Below are 20,700 nucleotides of genomic sequence, written 5' to 3' on the forward strand. Positions count from 1 at the left end.
CTCCGCGCGTCTCTCAGCCGACACCGGGGGGACCCAATGCGCATGCTCCGACACCACTCAACACTCTGAATGGCCGTGTTCTGTCTTCTCTTTCACCATGTTTATGAATGAAAACATTCATTAACAATGTAATAATAATATGGATAACTATTATTATTGTTGCATTACTATTGTTATTATCATGATCAAGTATTTTTATACAAACATGGCTTAAATCTGGTTCTGTTGTTCCAGTGTGGAGCGTCATCTCTTAGTAACGCGTGTGTTTTGGTTACCCGGTAACTAGGCTCACTAAGCGTTCCCTCACCCAGAAACACATGCTGAATACGCTAACATGTCGAAAAAGAATGACAGAAAAGACGGAGAGAGGCCACAAAAGAAAAGTAACGTCAGCGCGGCCCCGACGGAGAGGTCTGAACGGGACGATGGCTTCTACCGGCTGCAGGTCCGAGCTCTGAAGGGCCAGGTGGAGAGGTAACTGCTCTGAAGCAGGGGTGCCCAAATTCTTCCCAGTGGAGGGCCAACATTTCATCGGGGGGAGGCTCGTGGGCCAAAATTTAAAAATGTCAGTATATTAAGTTAAATATGGGTATAAATAGCATGCGTGTCCAAAATCAACACTATCACAAGGTCATTTTGAAAAGGAATGACACTTTTTATTTTGCTTCACATTAATGTTAAAAAAAAAATCATAAATCTATCTTCTTTAAATGAGAAAAATAATTGAAGCACTATTAAATATTTGAAGACAGACATGGAACATTACTAGATCTTGGGCCCGTATCTTCAACAGTGTTTGTAATAACGCCGTTTAAAAGAACGGCGTTAGGTAACGCCGTTATTTTTTCAGTAACGGAGTAATCTAACTAGTAACTATTTCCGTCGTTACCGTTACTGTACGATAAATGCGGTGCGTTACTATGAACTAGTTGAATAAACTGCGTAATCCGAACGCACCCCTGGCTCCTAACACAAACTGCTAGTGAGGAGACCGGGTGGGTTAACAACGAGATAATTGATTATGATTGGCTAAGGCAGAGTCATGTTTAATGGTAGCCAATCGGAGCCAGTGTTTTTACACACATGCCAGGACACCCGCGCCACACACACGCAAACGCACACACCAAAAAGATTCGATGAAGCAGCAGAAATGGCGAGTCCGGAGCAATCCGATGAAAAGTTGGCATTTTCTGTAGTATTTGGCAGATGTTCCACAAGCCTTTGCAACCAAGGAAATTGAAATTCAGGCCCCATCCACACTAACTCGGGTAAATGTAAAAACGCACATCCGCAATGAAAATGGATCTTATCGCTTTCATATCGTTTTGCATCCACGTTCCACACTGAAATTATTTTGATAAAGTTGTGGGGGGTTACGTAACTCCGCCACGCCCCTCTGTTTAGATTACAGACGCGATCAGCTGATATTTACAGTTGATCAGTGTTCTATACTAAACTTATACTTGTTAATATAATGGAATAAAGAACGAGACGGGCACTGTAGGTTCACTCAAAGAGTATCACTGGATTCTTCTTCCCACACTCAACATCACATTACACAGTCTCAGTATAACACTAGGTAAGTGCGCCATCTGGTGGTGTAGTGGAGTAACGGGAACAGCACATAATAAGACTGAATACACAACATATTCCCCCTCTCTTAAGAAGCTTAAACGTAACCAAAAGAACAATGCCACCTCTGACATAAGCAGAGTTGTAATAATTCAAAACTCAGTAGTACAGTAACTCATCAGTAGTGCAATAACTCAAGTGCCATCTTATCAGCCTCAACACAAAACTTCACCTTAGAAAATGTTGCTAAAATATAACCAGCAGCTTTACTGTCATCTCACTTTTCCCTTTGCATATAAACTGGAGCAGGTAAACTCTTGAACCCTGTAACCCATATATAATGTAAACTTAACATGACATTTTCAGGTATGTAAATCACAACAGCCTTGTCTCAATCGAATACAGTGTCCAACATAAACAGTATCTATTCCACATTCATTAGTCAACAACAGTATTTATTTCAGTAAACAACAGCATTTTCCCATGTTTTCACAGCAGAATTTTTTTTTTTTTTAATTTTAACTCATTCTCTTCTTTTACCTTACAGTCCATCAGAACAATTAGTGTTCATACTCCTGAAGCCAAGCAGGCTCCTTTCTCCCTCTCACAGGTCTGTTCATGACCCCAGGGTCAACTGCTTGTTGGGGCGGCTCAGGTTGCTGGGCCGACTCCGGCACAGGATCAGGGGCAGGGCAGGGCTGGTTCTGAGTCTGCATCACTGTCTACTTCACTCTCAGGGACCAGAGATAGGTGGGTAGCATTCCATGTGCGCCCATCCTCCAGTACGAAGGCACTAGAAACAGCTTTGCCCATCACTCTGGTAGGTTTCTGAACCTTTTTCACAAGGAAAGGTTTCTTCACTCTGACTAAACTTCCCTCTTTTATCTTTGGCACACGTGCTCACCTTTTCACATCAGTGTATGTTTTCGATGCCTGCTGTTTGGCAGTGACCCGACTGCGTAGTTATTCCTCTGGCAGTGGATCTGGTTTGCTAGCAGGGCCAATGTCTACTTTGGTACGCATTGGTCGGTTGCACATGAGTTCATGTGGTGACACTCCTGTGGTGCCATGTGGAGTAGCACGGTAAGTGAGCAAAAAGTCCTGTACGAACGGCTTCCATGGTCTTTTCTCTTGTTCGGCAGAAAGCAATGTCTCTTTTAGAACGCGGTTCCAGCGCTCTACGGCTCCGTTTGCTTGTGGATAGTAGAGGGACACTTTCCTATGTTTGATGTCTCTCGCTTTAAGATACTCAGCAAACTCACTGGAAGTGTACTGAGTTCCATTGTCACTCACTAGTTCTGTAGGGTTTCCAAACCGGGCAAACACGGTAGACAGAAAGGAAGTGATTGCTGTCGTTGTGATGGTAGCAGTGAAAGCGACCTCTGGCCACTTTGTGTAGTAGTCAATCAACGTCCCTGCAAAGCGACAGACCCAGCTGGCTGACTCAAACGGTCCCACAATGTCATGCCCACTTTCTGCCATGGGGCATCAGGTAGTGGGATGGGCTGGAGAGGAGCGGCATGTCTTGGCACTTTTGTCATTCAGCCGGCATGGTCCACATGCACGGATAGCCTCCTGCACAGACATGTCCATACCGGGCCACCAGTATAAGTCCCACAGCATTTGTTTAGTGCGGACGATCCCCTGATGTGTCTCATGTGCCAAGTTCACCAGCTGCTTCCTTAAGGCCACTGGCACAAGTCGTTGATGAGAGCCCCTGTAAATAATCATATCTTGGATTGAGAGTTCATCTCTTGTGGCGAAATATGGTTTGAGCTCATCTGGTAGCGCCTTTGCTGTCTTAGGCCAGCCCCTATGTATCGGCGTTCTAAGGGCTGTGAGCTCAGGGCACGCCTCACATGCATCCTTAAACTTGTTCACTGAGAGAGCTTTGGGTTCTGTGTCCAACAGAGCAACGAGCTCTGGCTCTGTTACTGGCTCTGTATCCTCTTCTGCTGGGAGGGGTAGACGGGAAAAACAATCAGCAACTTGATTTTGTGAGCCAGGAAGGTACTCCACGTTGTACGTGAAGCACAAGAGTCTCGCAGACCATGAGATGAGTACATGACCCACACCTAAAACATCGGACCTGTCTTGGTGTGGCCTTTGTAGGCACAGCCTGGTGGTTGTTCATTCCTCTGCCTTTGAATGGACATTTAGGCTTAAGGGCTAAGCGGATAAATATTTATGCATTTGTTGATTTACCCGGGTTAGTGTGGACGGGGCCTCAGTTGGAAGCATATCAGGGCCTTGAATGGGCAGTTCAACCATTTAACACATTTAGGCAAAGTGAAAACTGCTCAGAAAAATCCAAATTTTTTGACATATAGCAACTTTCTTTTTTTTACAGTAACGCAAATAGTTACTTTCCCTGGTAACTAGTTACTTTTATTATAGAGTAATTCAGTTACTAACTCAGTTACTTTTTGCAACAAGTAGTGAGTAACTATAACTAATTACTTTTTTAAAGTAACGATCCCAACACTGATTTTTCAAATACAAAGACATTTGTTGTGCAATAAGCAAAGTAACACAGGACGAAACATGCCCCCATTAAACATACAGAGCAGAACATACTCTGACACATTGGAGGTCCAGGCCTACACATTCTGCTTGAAGTAGGCCTATCAGTGGGAGACATGAAGCCTGTCATTCGTTTTTAAAGTAACATGGGACAAAACATGCCCCCATTAAACATACAGAGCAGTATGTTGTGTAGCAGTATGTTTCTGTAGAGTTAGGACCAGATTTAGGAAAATAGCCATTACAGATTAACAGTTCCTAAATCAATGTTCTGATCTTAATTCAAGATAGGAAAAGTGTATTACAGAAGCATCCTAACTGCCAAAATCTTTAAAAAAGTCTCCTAACTTAAGGATAACTATTGGGCCATCCTAACTTTTGCGTCGGACATCATCTAGCTGTAGTTATCAGTGTGAGTGATGGCTGCGATAAATTTATTCTGCATTTTAGAAAATGAAGACAACCAGAACAGCCGTAATTTATGCATAGAAAGGCTGTTAAGCGACCCGGATGATGTGCTGTGTTTTGACGACCAAACCCTCATCAACCGCTATAGAAACTTCAGCTAGCCGAGCAGCTGCGATCAGTGTTGGAGAGGCCAACGAGGCGACACGGGGCTCTCCCGGTTGTCGTTCAACTGTCCAGTGCACTACGGCTTTTTACAAAAGGGTATTTTCAGAGCGAGGTTGGCGACATGGCGAAAATGTCCCCGCCGGCAATTTCTCGTAATGTGACGACGGTGGCAACAGCGATAAGCAGACTGGCCCCTCAATATATTGTGTTTCCGAAAGGGGAGGAAATGACGGAAATCAAGACGACTTTCTACCGGGACTGCCGGATGCCCGGTGTAATCTGGCTGGTTGATGGGTCGTTGTTTCCCGTCAAAGCCCCCAATGGACGGGTTGAGGCAGCCTACGTGTGCCGCAAAGGCTACCATGCCGTAAACATCCAGGCAATAGGGGACCACAGGATGATAATCCGACATTTGGTAGCTAGGTGGCCCGGCTCAACACATGATGCTTTCATTTTTAACACAAGGTAGTAGAAGTGTTTCAAGACGAACCTTATGAGACTAGACTGTAACTTTATCATCATTACGATACTGCAGCGCCACCCAGTGGATCCATAGGCTAATAGGCTACAGTAAGGTTAGACTCTCTGCTCACTTACTATTATTAGGCCTATTATTATCATCACTATTATCTTTATCATTAGGCTTACGTTGCTCAGGATTATATTTTAATAATAATTCTGAATTGAATGTGAAATTGTCTAATCTTAGCAGTTGTGTAACTCTGTTTTGAAATTTTAAGCTCTCCTATTATTATCGTCCATGTTTATAGATGATAGTCGTAACGGAGAAGTGGCGGTTGCTAAGCAATAGACATAAATGTTGTGTACGGTTGTTGAATTTAGCAGTTAGGATATCCTAAACAGACATAAGATAGGATTTGGTGAGATGAGATAGGATTCCTAAAGTAAGTTAGAATTTGCTTCTGTAATACCAAATCAGAAAAAATCCTATCTTAGACCCTCCTATCTTAATTTAGGATTTAAGATAGGAAGCTTCTGTAATACGGGCCCAGGGGCCGTATTACAGAAACTTCCTATCTTAAGTCCTAAGTTAAGATAGGAGAAGTGTATTATTACAGAAACATATCCTATCTTAATTTAGGAATCTCATCTCATCTCAGGTTAAGATATCCTAAGTAGGCGATCTAGCATTGACATTCAGCTTTTATGTCTGTTACCTAGCAACAGATGAAACTTACGCGCGCATCCAATATTTTTTAACTATCCGTCGACGCAACGGAGACAACAAGCGCTGTGATTGGTCCTCTAACAAAATAATTAACTAAATAGAGCGGCAAAGTCACGCCCCTTCCGGTAGAACCCATGGGACTGATGAGATCGAAAAATATGAATGGGTTTCCATGGAGAGAAAGTAATTATTTTCTGGTCCCAGTCTTTATATGCCCCGGATTACACATATGTTGTTAGTGGATTTAAATGATAATTTTTCATATCAAGAGTTTGACCGTTTATTGTGCAATTGTTCGGTTAAAGATGAACTGAACTGGAATAATCAACATCGATAACGTGCTAGTTATGACCATTATAAAGAAAATGACACTAAAATAAAATATTTAAAAAATCTATCTTTTTTTAGCAACAAAAGAAAATGCGTCTTTTAGTATTAGAGCGCCGATGACGTCACTGGCATGGTAGGACTAGGTTGTTGCTGCAGACACGCAAACGTCTTCTACACTCCATGGCGGAAAATAATAATAATAATAATTGATCCGTTTTTTATAGCGCTTTAAAATAGTGATTTTAATATGGCTAGTTACGCGTTTGAGCCTGTGAGGGACATGCCTGTAGTTTCCGACTGCCACCCGATGGAGAGGGATCAATTTCAGGCTCCAGCTCCACCTTCGGATCGTGTGGGTGTGACTGGTGTACGTGTGGGTGCTGCCGGAGCATGGACACTGATTGAATCGGTCTGCTGCCGAGAGGTCCCGGTCAACCATGACCATCTAATGGTGGGATTAGGTTGCATAACCATGTATAGGGCATTTCCGATGCTGTGTGGCGAGAGAGAGGTTTTGGAAGTGGCCATGCTCTCTCTAAGGGGTATCCGTGCGGAGTCACTGGAGCGCCCCATAAATAGCAACCAAGTAACAAGGCGAAAACGTTCGTTCCCCCTCCGTTTTCCTTTGATGCATTACAGGAATATCTCCATAAAGACGGGCTCATTGCGGAAACGCAAAGAGCTGTACAAACGCTGTAGTACCTACATATTCAAGGCGCTGGTTCTCCACAAAAAAAAGTGGAGCGCATCAAGCCTGCACGCATCCAGCCTGCGCGCTGTATAAAAGTCGAGGAGGAGATAGTAGTTGTTTAACCTTTTAGATTGAGTGGAAATACTTTTTAATGTACAGTTATTAATTAAATTGACCAAGGGGCTGTATTTAAAGCTACAAAAATAATACAAAAAAAACCCTGTAACTTTCAACGCAACTCTAACGTCGCTTCAGGCGTCCACACAAATCCTAACACGAAACCGCATAGGTCCGGTTTTATTTGAAACCACCCTGGGACCATGGACTTATTAAAGAACATGGTTTATTATCTGCCTAATAACATGGTTATTAAAGACATGGTTTCACAAAAGAATCGGCTCCGGATGGACGGGACTTGAAAGACATGTTAGATGCACTTTGGGAGATATACCCGCGGATGAGCATAGATGCGAGGCGGATTCACGAGTGTCACGTTTACTTTAGGTGGATGTTGATGGATATTACGCAGATACGTCTTACTATGAAACTGCTTTGAGTTTAACTCCCTCTGCATCAGCAATCGGCTAGTCGGCGCACATCAGTGTGAGTAGAAAGGGACATTTGTGGAACTTCTGTTTACAGACCCGCCGTGGTTTAATTAGCAGCTTGGAAACATAGATCTGTGATATCGTCGGAGTAATAGTTTATACACTTTATGGTCGGAGTGCTAGCTTGTGGAGATTGACATGACAGGGGCTATCGGAGGGTTAGTCAGTTTTAAGGCTGCCAGCCATGTATTAAGGGCTGGTTTCCTATTCAAAGGTAGCCTGTGGAAATGTATGATTACCCCAGCTGCCTTGGCCCTATATAATTTATTACTGCAGCCAAGGGCAATGCAATAAGATGATCCTCCTGTAGACGTGGTTGTTTGCTTTTCCGTAGCCATTTCAGCGAGCCTCGGAGCCTGACTCATTACCTGCTATGGCTTATAGAGCCACAGAGTAGGAGTAGGTTACCATGCCAGTGACGTAGCTGATTGTTGAAATCCAACATGGCGGAGCCCTGTAACACTTTCACCGTACAATTGAATCCCTTTTAGCAAGTTCAGCCATTTTTAGTTATTGCACCAATGAGAAGGCAGAAAATACATCTGTTGTATCAACTAAACTTCAAATTTCAGTTCAGTTCATCTTTAAAGGCTGTAGAGAAAACACAATGAGAAAGACTACGCGTCTCGTATGTTACGTCACGCTCCCTACGACTGGCATGGACAAGAACGATAATCTCCCCATTGGCATAACTGAAACTCTCCAGATGCCCCAAATTATAATGGTTTTCACCTTTCGATGCTTTTATCCTCCCCTTAGAAAAAAGTGGTGAAGTGGAGCAGAGAGATCGCCATGTCTGTACCGGAGTTCCAAGTGCGGGTGGTGACGTATATCATTCGCGTCGAGAGCAGCGAAGAGCTGCAGTTCACAAAGTGGCCTCACACAAAATATAACATTATCAAACTTCTTCGCGAATTTTTTTAGTTTTCTTTGCATGAAAAATTATCATTTAAATCCACAAACAACATATGTGTAATCCAGGGGATATAAAGACTGGGACCAGAAGATAGTTACTTTCTCTTCATTGAAACCCATTCATATTTTTCGATCTCATAGGTCCCATGGCCTATATCGGAAGGGGAGTGACTTCGCCACTCTATCACTTCTCCGGTTTGACTTTGCACCTTATTTACTTTGTACATTGTTTACTTTGCACATTAAGGACCAATAAAACACCAAATAAGTTTTGAAAAGCTTTGGAAGTTTATTTACAACACTATTTACATTGTTTGTAGTCAACATATAAGATGGATCAGGCGGTGAATTGCATTGCGTATCCGACATCCCGACAGAGAACTTTGAATGCTCGAGAGGACTCTGTAGTTACAGAGTCAGATTACGGATTAAGCCATTCAACAAACATATTTCGTCGATCACCATTAGGCCCACATCTACGATTTTGCTGCGCTACATGTAACGAAAGTGTGTGCCATCTCGCTAATTTGTAACAGTAAATGACAGTTAGGAGAGCTGGTGGGTCATCCTAAAGTTAGGACAGTTTATTTGGGATTTTGGTAATTTAGGATATTTCTGTAATACACATTTCCTATCTGGAGTTAAGGTAAGAACACTGACTTTAGGATTGGCCGTTCTGTAATGAGTTTTTTCCTAAATCCGATCCTAACCCATAGTTACCCATCAGATAAGATAGGATTTTCGAGTTAGGGAGTTTCTGTAATACGGCCGAGGTCCAGGCCTACACATTCTGCCTGCAATAGGCCTATCAGTAGGAGACTTGAAGCCTGTCCTTGGATTTTACAAGTCTCTTAGGCCCCGTCGACACGGAGCAGAAACGGGCGAAAACTATCCGGTTTCGTTTTATGTGGTTCAGGAATATCTCCGTAAAGACGGAGTCATTGCGAAACCGCTGAGCTGTAGAAACGCTGTAGTAAATATTCAATGCGCTGGTTCTACACAGAAAAAAGTGGAGCGCATCAAGCCTGTGCGCATACAGCCTGCTCGCTGTATACAAACATTCAGTCACGAGGAGATTCAACCTTTAAATTGAGCAGAAGTACTTTTTAATGTACAGTTAGTAATTAAATTTATCAAGGGGCTTTATTTAAAGCTACAAAAAGAAAACAAATAAAAATGGTTAACGAAGAAGTTCCCCTAATGCCATACTGTGTCTTGGCAGTCAGATTATTGGAAACGAATGAGTCGGAATGTTGATTGCCTGATGAATTTCAGGTGCTGTTCAATGTTGTGTTTCTTAAATGAGTGGCAATGACAGAATGTCATGTTCAGCATGCTCTAATCAGGATTCAAACTCTCAACCTAAGGATCACCAGTACACAGCATTATCCCGTTGAGCGACTGCCATTCCTGAACTGCATGAAGCCTCATTCACATGGTGAAAATGTCGATTGATAAGTGCACAACATCAAGAAAACTCCAAGCACACATTTCACAAGAGAATGAAGGGCTTTCTTAAAAGAGTACAGATCTGAAAATTTGCACTGTTAATGGTATCCACCTAATGATAGCCGTATGGTAGTTATACAATTACAAAATGGTCATATAGGCAAAATGGGTTGAGACTGTGGATGTTTGGCTTCTCTATGAAATTGTTGGAAAAGTAAAAATTTTTAGAGCAGCAGACCAGGGTGAAAAAGATGCATCTGATTTTAGAGATTAATATGATGAAAGAATTTTGAGTCCAGGTCAATCTCGTTAGGAGAAATAAGGCTAGTTCATATTTTTTTAAAATAGCGCCACCTTGGGGTGCAGTACCACAATTTGGGTTTATTAGTAGTGGAGGGTACTGGTATCCACCTAATAATAGTCCTATGTTTTTTATACAATAACAAAATGTTCATGTAAGAAAAATGGGCTAACTGTGCCACCTTTATTGGCCACAATTTCTCAAATGGAACTAATTAAAACAAATTCTGTTTGATGATTTTTGTGAGGCTTGGTCTAAAGATTTTATGTGGCGATTTTGGTGAATTTTTGATTATTTCTGTAGCCTGGGAATCTTTTCATCATGTTTAGCTTTGAATAAAATTGTGGGAAAGGTATACATTTTTAGGGTTTTTTATAAATGCGTCTGATTCTAGAGATCAATATTGTGAAAGTCCACCTTTGAGTCCACCTTTGGGTGCAGTACCACAAATTTGGGTTGAACATTGAACATTCTAAGAGTTCTGGCCCCGAACGTCTTCGGCCATGTTCTCAACGCGGCGGGTCACCGTGTTCCGTGACAGGCTTATTTGAGAAAAAGCCCGCTTCTGAGTTGGACACACAGCTTCAACAGCAAATGTCAGACACTCCTTGACAAAATCACCCGCAGCAAAAGCGTGTCCACTTCTGACAATGACGTTGCCAATGAGATAACTTGCTAGGGTGGCACTTTCTTGTGCAGTGGACGGCTGGAGTAAAGTTTGCTGCTGTGTGTCTAGCTTCATTAGCAAGTTTCCTACCTTCACCTTTCGGTCCTCGCCTGTGTATTTTGCGAACTGGTGAGTGTAGATAGCTGTACTGTTTAACTGTTTGACCCTAAAGTGTTACCGTACTATGAGTGGGTCTTGCGGGATTAACTTCACGTGATTTGGTTATGCGATTACCCGGAACTCGGTACGCATGGATTCTCTGTTAGACCCTGGTCATCAATAAAGAAGACTCTAACTTTAAGTTACAGTCTTCTAACTTCATTCCAAACCTAAGTGAACTAACCACACCACTACGTTAGCTGCTCCACAAGGAAGTGGTGTGGAAATGGACGGAGCATCAACAGAATGCTTTTGAAAGGCTCAAGACCTGCATCAGCAGCCCACGTACTCCATTACTATGATGTGAGGCAACCAGTGACACTCATCTGCGATGCATCACAATATGGTTTAGGGGCTGCTTGCCTCCAATATTTTAATATTAGTTTGAGGTGATGACAGTTCAACTAATATCCCCACGGCGTCTTGAAGAACTCTGTCAATACACTGCTGAAGACACAGTGCTGCAGAAACTCACCTGTTTCATTCAACGGGGCTGGCCAAGACGTCCATGCAGCGTACCTACAGAGGTGAGACCATTCTTCAGTTTCCGTGATGAACTCACCGTCGAAGACAGGGTCATCATGAAAGGAAACAGGGTGGTCGTGCCCACTGCCCTTCACTCGGAATACCTGAAGGTGCTACACATGGGACACCCAGGAGTTGAATCCACTAAGAGAAGGGCAAGGGAAAGTGTTTTCTGGCCATCTTTAAATGAGGACATTCAGGCTGCCGTTGTGGCATTCGGCGTCTGTAACAGCCTGAGGCATCACCAGCAAAAAGAGCCACTAAAGCTGCACACAGCTTTTGGCCAAATTAAATCGGGCCCCAAATTGGGCAGCCCTGCTCTAGAGTCTAGAGGGACAGGTAGAGAGGTAACAACCTTAGTGCTCTAGAGGGTCAGGTGGAGAGGTAGGAACAACCTCAGTGCTTTTACTTTTTCAAAAAAGAACATTGATTCTCGGACTCCAATGCCTAACAGTTGAATATAAGGTAAAAATAGTCTGTCTAACCCTTCGCTGTCGTGTCATTAAACAAGACGTATTATGGCGTTTTCACAACAAGTAAACATTTGAGTTCCAGAAACCATGTTTTTGAAGCTGTTTGCTGGATATAGCTTTTAGGGGAAAAAAATCTCCTAGGAGCTATTCCCCTCTGTTTCAGTCCCTTCAGAATGCGCTGTTTCTGCTGCCCATTGACCAATGAGCTGTCAGACTGAACCACAGCATGGACAGGAGGGGATTGTTGCCGTTTGCGGACTCCTGGAGCTCTATATCTATATGATATAATAATAATATTATTATATATGGGTATTTATATAATATTGTATCTAATATCACGGCCAAAAGCTTTGTGTGCCTCGGATGATATTATCAATCATAAAGACTGCGTCTGACGTCTCTGGCACTTCCACAACAAGTAAAGACTCTAGTGGGGGATATCTCGGACATGGTTGAAAAGAATTGGGGGAAAGGAACTTTTGCCTTGACCCTCTGAAGTCCATATTGAACCGCGACATGGAGGAGAAAGGGATTGTACTCCGGGAGCTGAGCTGCCGGACTGCCGCCGTGCTCCCTGCGCCGGAGCTGCCGGACTCTCGCCGAAGCTTCGGCGGCATCACCGAAGCTGCTGGACTGCCGCCGTCGAAGCCGTTCGGCCGCCGCCGACGCTTCGGCGGCAGTCCGGCAGCTCCGACGGTGTACTCCGGGAGCTGAACTGCCGCCGAAGCTTTCCGGCTGCTCCGGCGGCAGTCCGGCAGCTCAGCTCCGAGAGTACAATCCCTTTCTCCTCCATGGCTCCTCCTCCGGACTGCCGCCGAAGCTTAGGCGGCCGTCCGACAGCGCCGGCGGGGGGAGCTCGGCGGCAGTCCGGCAGAGAAAGGGATTGTACTCCCAGAGCTGAGCTGCCGCCGAGTTCCCCCCACCGGAGCAGCTCGTCCGCTTGTCCACAAAATCTTAGCTATGCTCTGAATGGAGGAGAGTGGGGAAGTGGGAGGTAATATTCAACTATGCCCCCGTCCTACGTAGGAGGGGGCGCCGAAACTGACTCGCTTGTTTGGTAACTGTAAGCGGGGTACTTTCAGAAATGCATATCTCACTCAAAAAATCATGTACAGACTTTTTTCAAAGTTTGTATGCGTGTGGGAGCACCAGAGACCCAAAAAAACACCCCAAATCCCTGGAAAAGTGTTGTTTTCATAATATGTCCCCTTTAACAAACATTGTTACTACTCATGTTTTTACATTAACATTCATATGACAATGCTGCCGTCCTCCAGGTATCAACAGAAGTGCGATAAGGCGGAGCTGCAGAAAGCAGACTCCTTGTCGCGCTACTCCCAGCTGGAGCAGGAGATGAAGGACGTGGTCCAGTACCTGAAGCGCTCCGTTGCCCAGTTGGAGGAGGAGCTGATGGAATGCGCCGCGCGACTGGAGTCTGAACAACGCACCGGGGCGGAGCAGAACCGTTCCTTGGAACTCCGGCTCAGTAAGCTCCAACAGGAGCACCAGGAGAAGAGCGAGAAGCTCTCCTCTGAGAACATGATGCTGGGTGGGTTGATTGATCACCTGTCATGATGTTTCCATCACAAGGGATGTGTCATTGATCACCTCTGATATTTTATTGATCATGGGTAATATTTTTATATTTTATTGATTACTTGTGATGTTTTATTGATGGACTATGGACAGGATGTGTATATAAAAATATGGGCGACAACATCACTGGTACCATTATAACATGACTTACCTGTGAGATCTCTAATGAGAAGACCATCTGAGGTATAGAAGGCACTAGTTTATTCCAGGGGTGAATGAACTTTCAGGCAGCATGTCGTGATCTCCGGCTAAAACCCTGTTTGTCTGCATACCAATCCTACCATCCTCCCTTCTACTCCTCCTCTCCTCCTTCCCCTGTCCTCCTCTCTAATCTCCTGTCCCCTCTCTCCACATCCCTTATCTCCTCTGTCCACCTCTGTTCTCTTTTCCTCCTCTCTTCTCTCCTCGTCCTCCAGCCGGAAAGCTAGCATCTCTAGAAGAGTTTGGGGAGCAGAAGGAGAGATTGATGTCAGATTTGTCCTCGCTGGAGAAACAATTAGCCAACGAGAAGGAGGCGCACAACAACCAACTTTATGAGCTGCATATGGAAGCTGCTCTGGAACAAGCTAGGTGCATTACACTTAGTATTAACATAATGCTACTATATTAGATGTACTATATTAGCATAGTATAAAATTACTTTATTTGCTATATTATATTAGTATCCTATAATATTACTATATAAGATGTATTATATTAGTTTAGTATATGACTATATTTGATATATAAGTACTAATACTAATATATTAGTATAGTATAATTATATTCAATATTTTATATTAGTATAGTATTATATTGCTATATTAGATCTATTAGTACAGTATAATATGCCTATTGTAGAACAATTAAATAATTATAGTATATTAGTATAGTATATATTAGTTTAGTATAATATTACTTTATTAGCTCTTTTATATAAAAATAGTATAATATTATATTGTATTTATTATATGAGGATAGTATAATATAATTAGATTTGTTATAGGTTATATAGTATAGTATTCATTTCTAAGATCTTTTATATAAGTATAGTATAATATTTCTATATTAGATCTGTCATATTAGTATAGTATAATATAACTAAATAAGATCTATTATATTTAGTGTAGTAGTATTACTATAGTAGATGTATTTTATAAGTATTATAATACTATATTGTATTTATCATATTAGTATAGTTTAATTTGACTTTATTAGATCTATTATATTAGTAAAGTATAATCTTACTATCTTAGATCTATTATGGTATAATATTATGTATTAGATAGCATAGCCCCAAAAAAGGGACAAAGGATAACTTAACTTTACTATATACTATAATATATAAGCATAAAAAATATTATAGTATACTATATTGTAATATTTTATACTATATTAGTATTAAGTATATTACAGTATAGTATACTGTAATATACTATACTATAAAGTATATCATAGTGTATGACAGCATATTATAGCGTGTTATTGTTGTATGGGTTAAGGCAGGACTTTGTGGAGAAGGTGGAATGTAGGATACTAAGGTAGGATACTATATGTGCACAACGGTTATTATATTAACTACAGTTACCTCTAGTTGTAATTAAACCCATAGCAATAATGTGGAAAGCCCAGTCCATAATGTAACAAATTTCTGAGCGCATAATATAAAATTTTGCCTATAATTTTACAACGTATAACATTCGTTCACCAAAAATGACTCTTAAAAGCAGTGCCAACATTTAAATATGTTTTAACCACTCCGCGAACAAAAGGCAACAGGCTGATTATCATTTAGGGGGCCACTCAATGACATGCAGAAGCGTCATCAACACGCCCAATGAAGTGGTGTGAGAAGTACAGACTTTCTACTCCTCATTCACAAATAAGGTAATTTACATTTCCTACGGAGAAAATACTACCTCAGTGGTAGTATTATTCAGGAGATTTTCAAGGTACAAATGTCAGGATATGTTGTTCACACATACGACCCATCAGGAGAATATCAGGATTTACACGTGTGTCTGAAAGAAGCTAGTGTGTGAGCATTTGATTACATTATAAAATTAGTCAATTTATGGTAACAGGGGTAATTGTTCAATGGAAAGTGTAGTATACTATGCATGCAATTCAATTATTAAATAGCTTTTACTGTTATTCAGGGATGAAAAGTGCATTGACATTTTAAAATGCAAGGCAAATACTATTGGTTAGTTGAAAATAATAATCATCATTAAGATTAAACATCTCTTCCAGTGTCCTGGCCAAGACAGGCAGCAGTAGCCTACAGTCACACATAGCAGACACACAAAACATATGCAAGGTATACAAACATGCAAGGTGACAGCCAGCTCGTCAGGAGCAGTTAGGGTTAAGTGTCTTCCTCAGGGACACATCAACACTCAGCTAGGAGGAGCTGGGGATCGAACTAGCAACCTTTCGGTTACAAGACAACTGCGCTACCTCCTGAGCTAAGCCGAGCCTTGACGAACTGTTTGTGCGCGTGCGTTCATGCGTGTGTCTGCGCTTCTGTGTATGTGTCGCTGCCTTTGTCTTGACGTGCGGTGTGTGCACGTGCGTGTGTGTGTGTGCGTTTCAATGAATGTTTGTGCGCATGTGCGTGTGTGTATGCAGTTTGTATGTGCGTGCTTGCGGTGTATGTATGCGTTCGTGCGGGCTGTGTGTCTGAGCTGCAGGCTGCTTTGCACATGCGCACATGAGTAACTTGAGTAACTGGTGCGACAGGCCTGCTATTATAGTAGTAAGATGTTCTCCAGGGGGAAAACCAAGCATGCAGACCACATGAAGCAGGCTGCGGTGGAGCTCCAGCTGCAGGCCCGGCGTGACGTCTCGGAGGAGGTGGCTCAGTGTCTGGGGGAGAGGGAGGCACTGCATGAGGAGCTGGCCCACCTGGCCGAGCAGAACCAGCTCCTGGTCCGGGAGAACCAGACCCTCAGGGACTCAGAGACCGTCTCCCGCAGGAAGGACCAGCTCATTCAGCCCCTGATGAGAGACCTCAGCCATAAGAATAAGAGCAACCTCGGGGTGAGAGACACACACCCACAGATAGGAAAAAAGGGAGAGAATGAAACACAAACTTAGAAAGACAGAGAGGCGGAGAGACATAAGCCCCTAAAGATGATATGTCTTTATGCTGGCTTTGCTTTTCTACAAAGAACCCAATTCAAACCATGCAGCATTTGTTTGCGTTGTCATCCCCAGTTTATTATAGGAATATACACATATAAAAATTCAATTACTATGCATTCTTGTGTCTAAGACTTCTCAACAGCTTGATTCGTCATCCTTTGTTTGTTCTTGACTATATAGGCCTGCTTGTAGAAATATATTTTTTAATTTATTTTAGTCTTGTAAAGAATGGACTTTGTGTAAACAAGACTAACATGAAATAAATCGCCTATTGAACGTCAAACTGAATTCATCCTCGAGGATATAGCTGTGTGATCCGTCTGAAACAAATGTACTTAATACAATAATGAGTGTGTTGTTGTGTCAGTTAAAGACACACCTTCATGTGGGTAGCTAATGTAATGAAGACTCAAATCAAGTCAAAACAGTCCTCTTGGTCCGACAAAGCAGGACCAGCACTATACTCCTGTACATCAGTAGATGATGCTGTGTCTGGCCCCTCGGTTACTCTCTGGACCCACAGGTCCAGCAGCCTCTGTATGAAACAATGTGATCTCAGGCCTAGAACAGTACTGCCTGTACATTCTCCAGAGTATGGTCTGGTCTTCTGCGGAGAAGGGAAACGTAATGCAAATCTTTATGCCATGTTTTGTTGTTAAAAAGTTGAAATTGTGTTCATGGCTTATAGCCCCCAAGACCAATGGGTAAAAAAAATACATTAAACAAAACAATTTAAACCAACCCGATAGGGGGAGAGAGACGTAGAGATAGGGAGAGACAGAGTAAGAGAGACACACAGAGGCAGAGAGAGCGCGACAGAGACAGAGAAAGAGATGGTCAGAGAGAGAGACGGTATGACACTCAACCCCTCCTTCAGGTGATAAGGAAGTTGACTGACAAGTGCGAGGAGCTGGGGGTGGAGCTTAAGGAGCAGTCCTCTGTCTGCAAGGGCCTGCAGCATATACACACCCGACACACGTTGCTGCTGGCTGAGGCTCAGGCCCTCAGGTATGCCCTATACCCCCTTTACCCTAGAACCCTGGAATCTATACCCCCTTCACGCTATAAATGTGGAATCTATACCCCCTTCATCCTAATACCCTGGAATCTATTCCCATGTGCCCTAGAACCCTGTAATCTATACCTGTGTGTGTAACCTGTAACCCTGTCATCTATATCCGTGTACCCTTTAACCCTGTCATCTATACCCGTGTACCCTATAACCCTGGCATCTATACCTATGTACCCTATAACTCTGGAATCTATTTCCGTGTACCCTATAACTCTGGAATCTATATCCGAGCACCCTATAATTCTGGAATCTATACCCCCTTCACCCTAGAACCCTGTCATCTATACCCGTGTACCCTATACCCCTCTCCCCTTTCCCCCTGTACCCCCTGTACCCCATATCCCCGGGTATCCCTTAATAATGTACCAGTGCTTCATTTGTCAATCAGGAGGTGGCTAAACAGAGAGATTCTGCTGGTCTGGTGGGTTGGGGGAGAAACAGAAGACAACACCTATTATATATACCTAACAAAAAGGACATCATAAACAATGCTATGTGCAGCGCACCGATAGAAAATGTTGTTGCATCTTCTGACATGATAATGGAGCCTAGCAGACACTATATGCCCCAAACAAGGGGAATGATTATAGACGTACTCATTGTAGTTGCTGAGGTTTTCCAAATTCAAATCGCAGTAACATGAGCTCACCTGCACAAAACTCACACACATCACGGCCTGACCTTAGTCAGGCCGTGATGCCTACTAGAATTCTAGATATATATGACTAGAATATTGTGGAAAAGTTAATTAAATTATATTAAATTAAAAATATATGTATATTCATTTTTTTTTGTTACATAGATTCATTCCACCAAAAGTGAAACATCTAAAGCCTTCATTTGTATTAATCTTGATGTTTATGTATTACAGCTGATGAAAACCCCAAATTATAGGATAGTGTTCTTGTGGACAGGAAGGAGCATGAGCTCGTCCTGGAGCGAGGCCGGGAGGACGCAATAACGGCGAAGCGCCTGGGGGCGGAGCTAGATGAGGAGCGGAGGAGGCGGGGCCAGACAGAGGTCATCCTGAGTGAGGCTGCCATGGCGCTCAGACAGGCACTGACGGTATGTCTGGAGGGTTTGGTTCTGTTTAGGGAATGGCAGGGAGCCAAGCAGCCAATCAACCATTGGAGAACAGAGCCGGCAGCAACATGATGTTCACATCAAGTACATTTGTTTGTATAGCCCTTAATCACATTTGGAATGCTTGACAGGCTACATTTTGTGCCCACCGCCCTCACGCCATGTCTCAAGGGCTAAAGAGAGATATGGTGGAGCTGGGGCAGTGGTGGGCGTTGTGCACTTGAAGCCATGCCGCAAGCAGCTGTCAGATGAATAAGTGTGTGGTCTCTAAAACAATGCAACTGAGTGCGTTACTCCCGATTGGCTTATGTCCGAGGCAGCAGAGCTATTGACTATCAGTTCATGTGGGGATGGGTGTGACCTGAAGGCAGTATTAGTCAATCAATGTGATGTATCCCTTTGTATCCTGCTCAGGATGAGAGGACAGAGGAGTGGGAGGAGAGGCCAGGGTTGGAGGAGCAGGAGGAGGAGGTGCAGGCTGTGGTCCGCAGGAACCAGAACATGCAGAAGCTCCTGGCCGTCCTGGATAGAGCTGCACGGCTCGGGGCCAATGGTCGCGGGAACCCAGAGCTGACCTCAGCCCCCGCGGCCATTCAACACCAGACCAACTACAGGCCGGGGGACCTGGGACTGGTGCCACGGCAGAACCAGACCTCCAGGGAGTTCAACGTGGGCTCCCATCCCATTACTACCAGCCAGCACCCCAGGTCAGTGGTCTGCCATGTTAGAGGTCAACATCTACCAAACATTATATCTGCTTATTACACAGGTCTTCTCAATGCCATGGAATGCTCTGTTCACTTGCATGGGCCCTTGACAACTTCCAGCAGTGAATTATATTTGATAACTCACCGTTGCTAAGTATAATTGACCGCTGTCAAGGAAAACTAAGGTTTTTTTGCCTCTATTGACGTCTTTGGTATCACTCCGCAAGTAGTCCGGTAACTTGTCAACCCCAGCGTCTTTCTGCATATCTCTAAACAGACAGAGAGTTTCCAAAGGGCTTTATAAAAGGTTACTTACTGTTTTAAAATACTGTAAATGATGATGACATATGGGTAAAAAAAACTGTATGTGAAGTGAGATCTGCTGTGTTTTTCTTCTCTAGGAAGACAAGCCAGAAGAGAAGTGGTCCCTCCACCCCGGCCCAATGATTCAGGGAACCCTGACCTTTACCCTATCACCTCCCTGTAGCCCCTCACCTTACCACCTCCCTGTAGCCCCTCACCTTACCACCTCCCTGTAGCCCCTCACCTTACCACCTCCCTGAAGCCCCTCACCCTACCACCTCCCTGAAGCCCCTCACCTTACCACCTCCCTGTAGCCCCTCACCTTACCACCTCCCTGAAGCCCCTCACCTTACCACCTCCCTGAAGCCCCTCACCTTACCACCTCCCTGTAGCCCCTCACCCTACCACCTCCCTGAAGCCCCTCACCTTACCACCTCCCTGTAGCCCCTCACCTTACCACCTCCCTGAAGCCCCTCACCCTACCACCTCCCTGAAGCCCCTCACTCTACTACCTCCCTGAAGCCCCTCACTCTACCACCTCCCTGAAGCCCCTCACCTTACCACCTCCCTGAAGCCCCTCACCTTACCACCTCCCTGAAGCCCCTCACTCTACCACCTCCCTGAAGCCCCTCACTCTACCACCTCCCTGTAGCCCCTCACCTTACCACCTCCCTGTAGCCCCTCACCTTACCACCTCTCTGTAGCCCCTCACCCTATCACCTCCCTGAAGCCCCTCACCTTACCACCTCCCTGAAGCCCCTCACCCTATCACCTCCCTGAAGCCCCTCACTCTACCACCTCCCTGAAGCCCCTCACCTTACCACCTCCCTGAAGCCCC

The 20,700-nt window shown here is 43.8% G+C and overlaps 1 protein-coding gene across 1 annotated transcript; it reads left to right on the plus strand.

Annotated features, from left to right (window-relative positions):
* Positions 1 to 334: 334 nt before the first annotated feature.
* On the plus strand, positions 335 to 20,127 carry cfap157 (cilia and flagella associated protein 157; the record flags this gene model as incomplete). The annotated part of the gene is made up of 8 exons (XM_079747280.1): positions 335 to 474; positions 13,253 to 13,524; positions 13,988 to 14,141; positions 16,325 to 16,592; positions 17,575 to 17,705; positions 18,684 to 18,834; positions 19,267 to 19,559; positions 19,961 to 20,127. The coding sequence occupies 8 exons, from the start codon at positions 335 to 337 to the stop codon at positions 20,004 to 20,006; spliced, it is 1,455 nt and encodes a 484-aa protein (XP_079603406.1). The 3' UTR covers positions 20,007 to 20,127.
* Positions 20,128 to 20,700: the final 573 nt, after the last annotated feature.

Source organism: Pollachius pollachius (assembly GCF_949987615.1).
Source record: "Pollachius pollachius genome assembly, chromosome: 1".
In the NCBI taxonomy this organism is placed as follows: domain Eukaryota; kingdom Metazoa; phylum Chordata; class Actinopteri; order Gadiformes; family Gadidae; genus Pollachius; species Pollachius pollachius.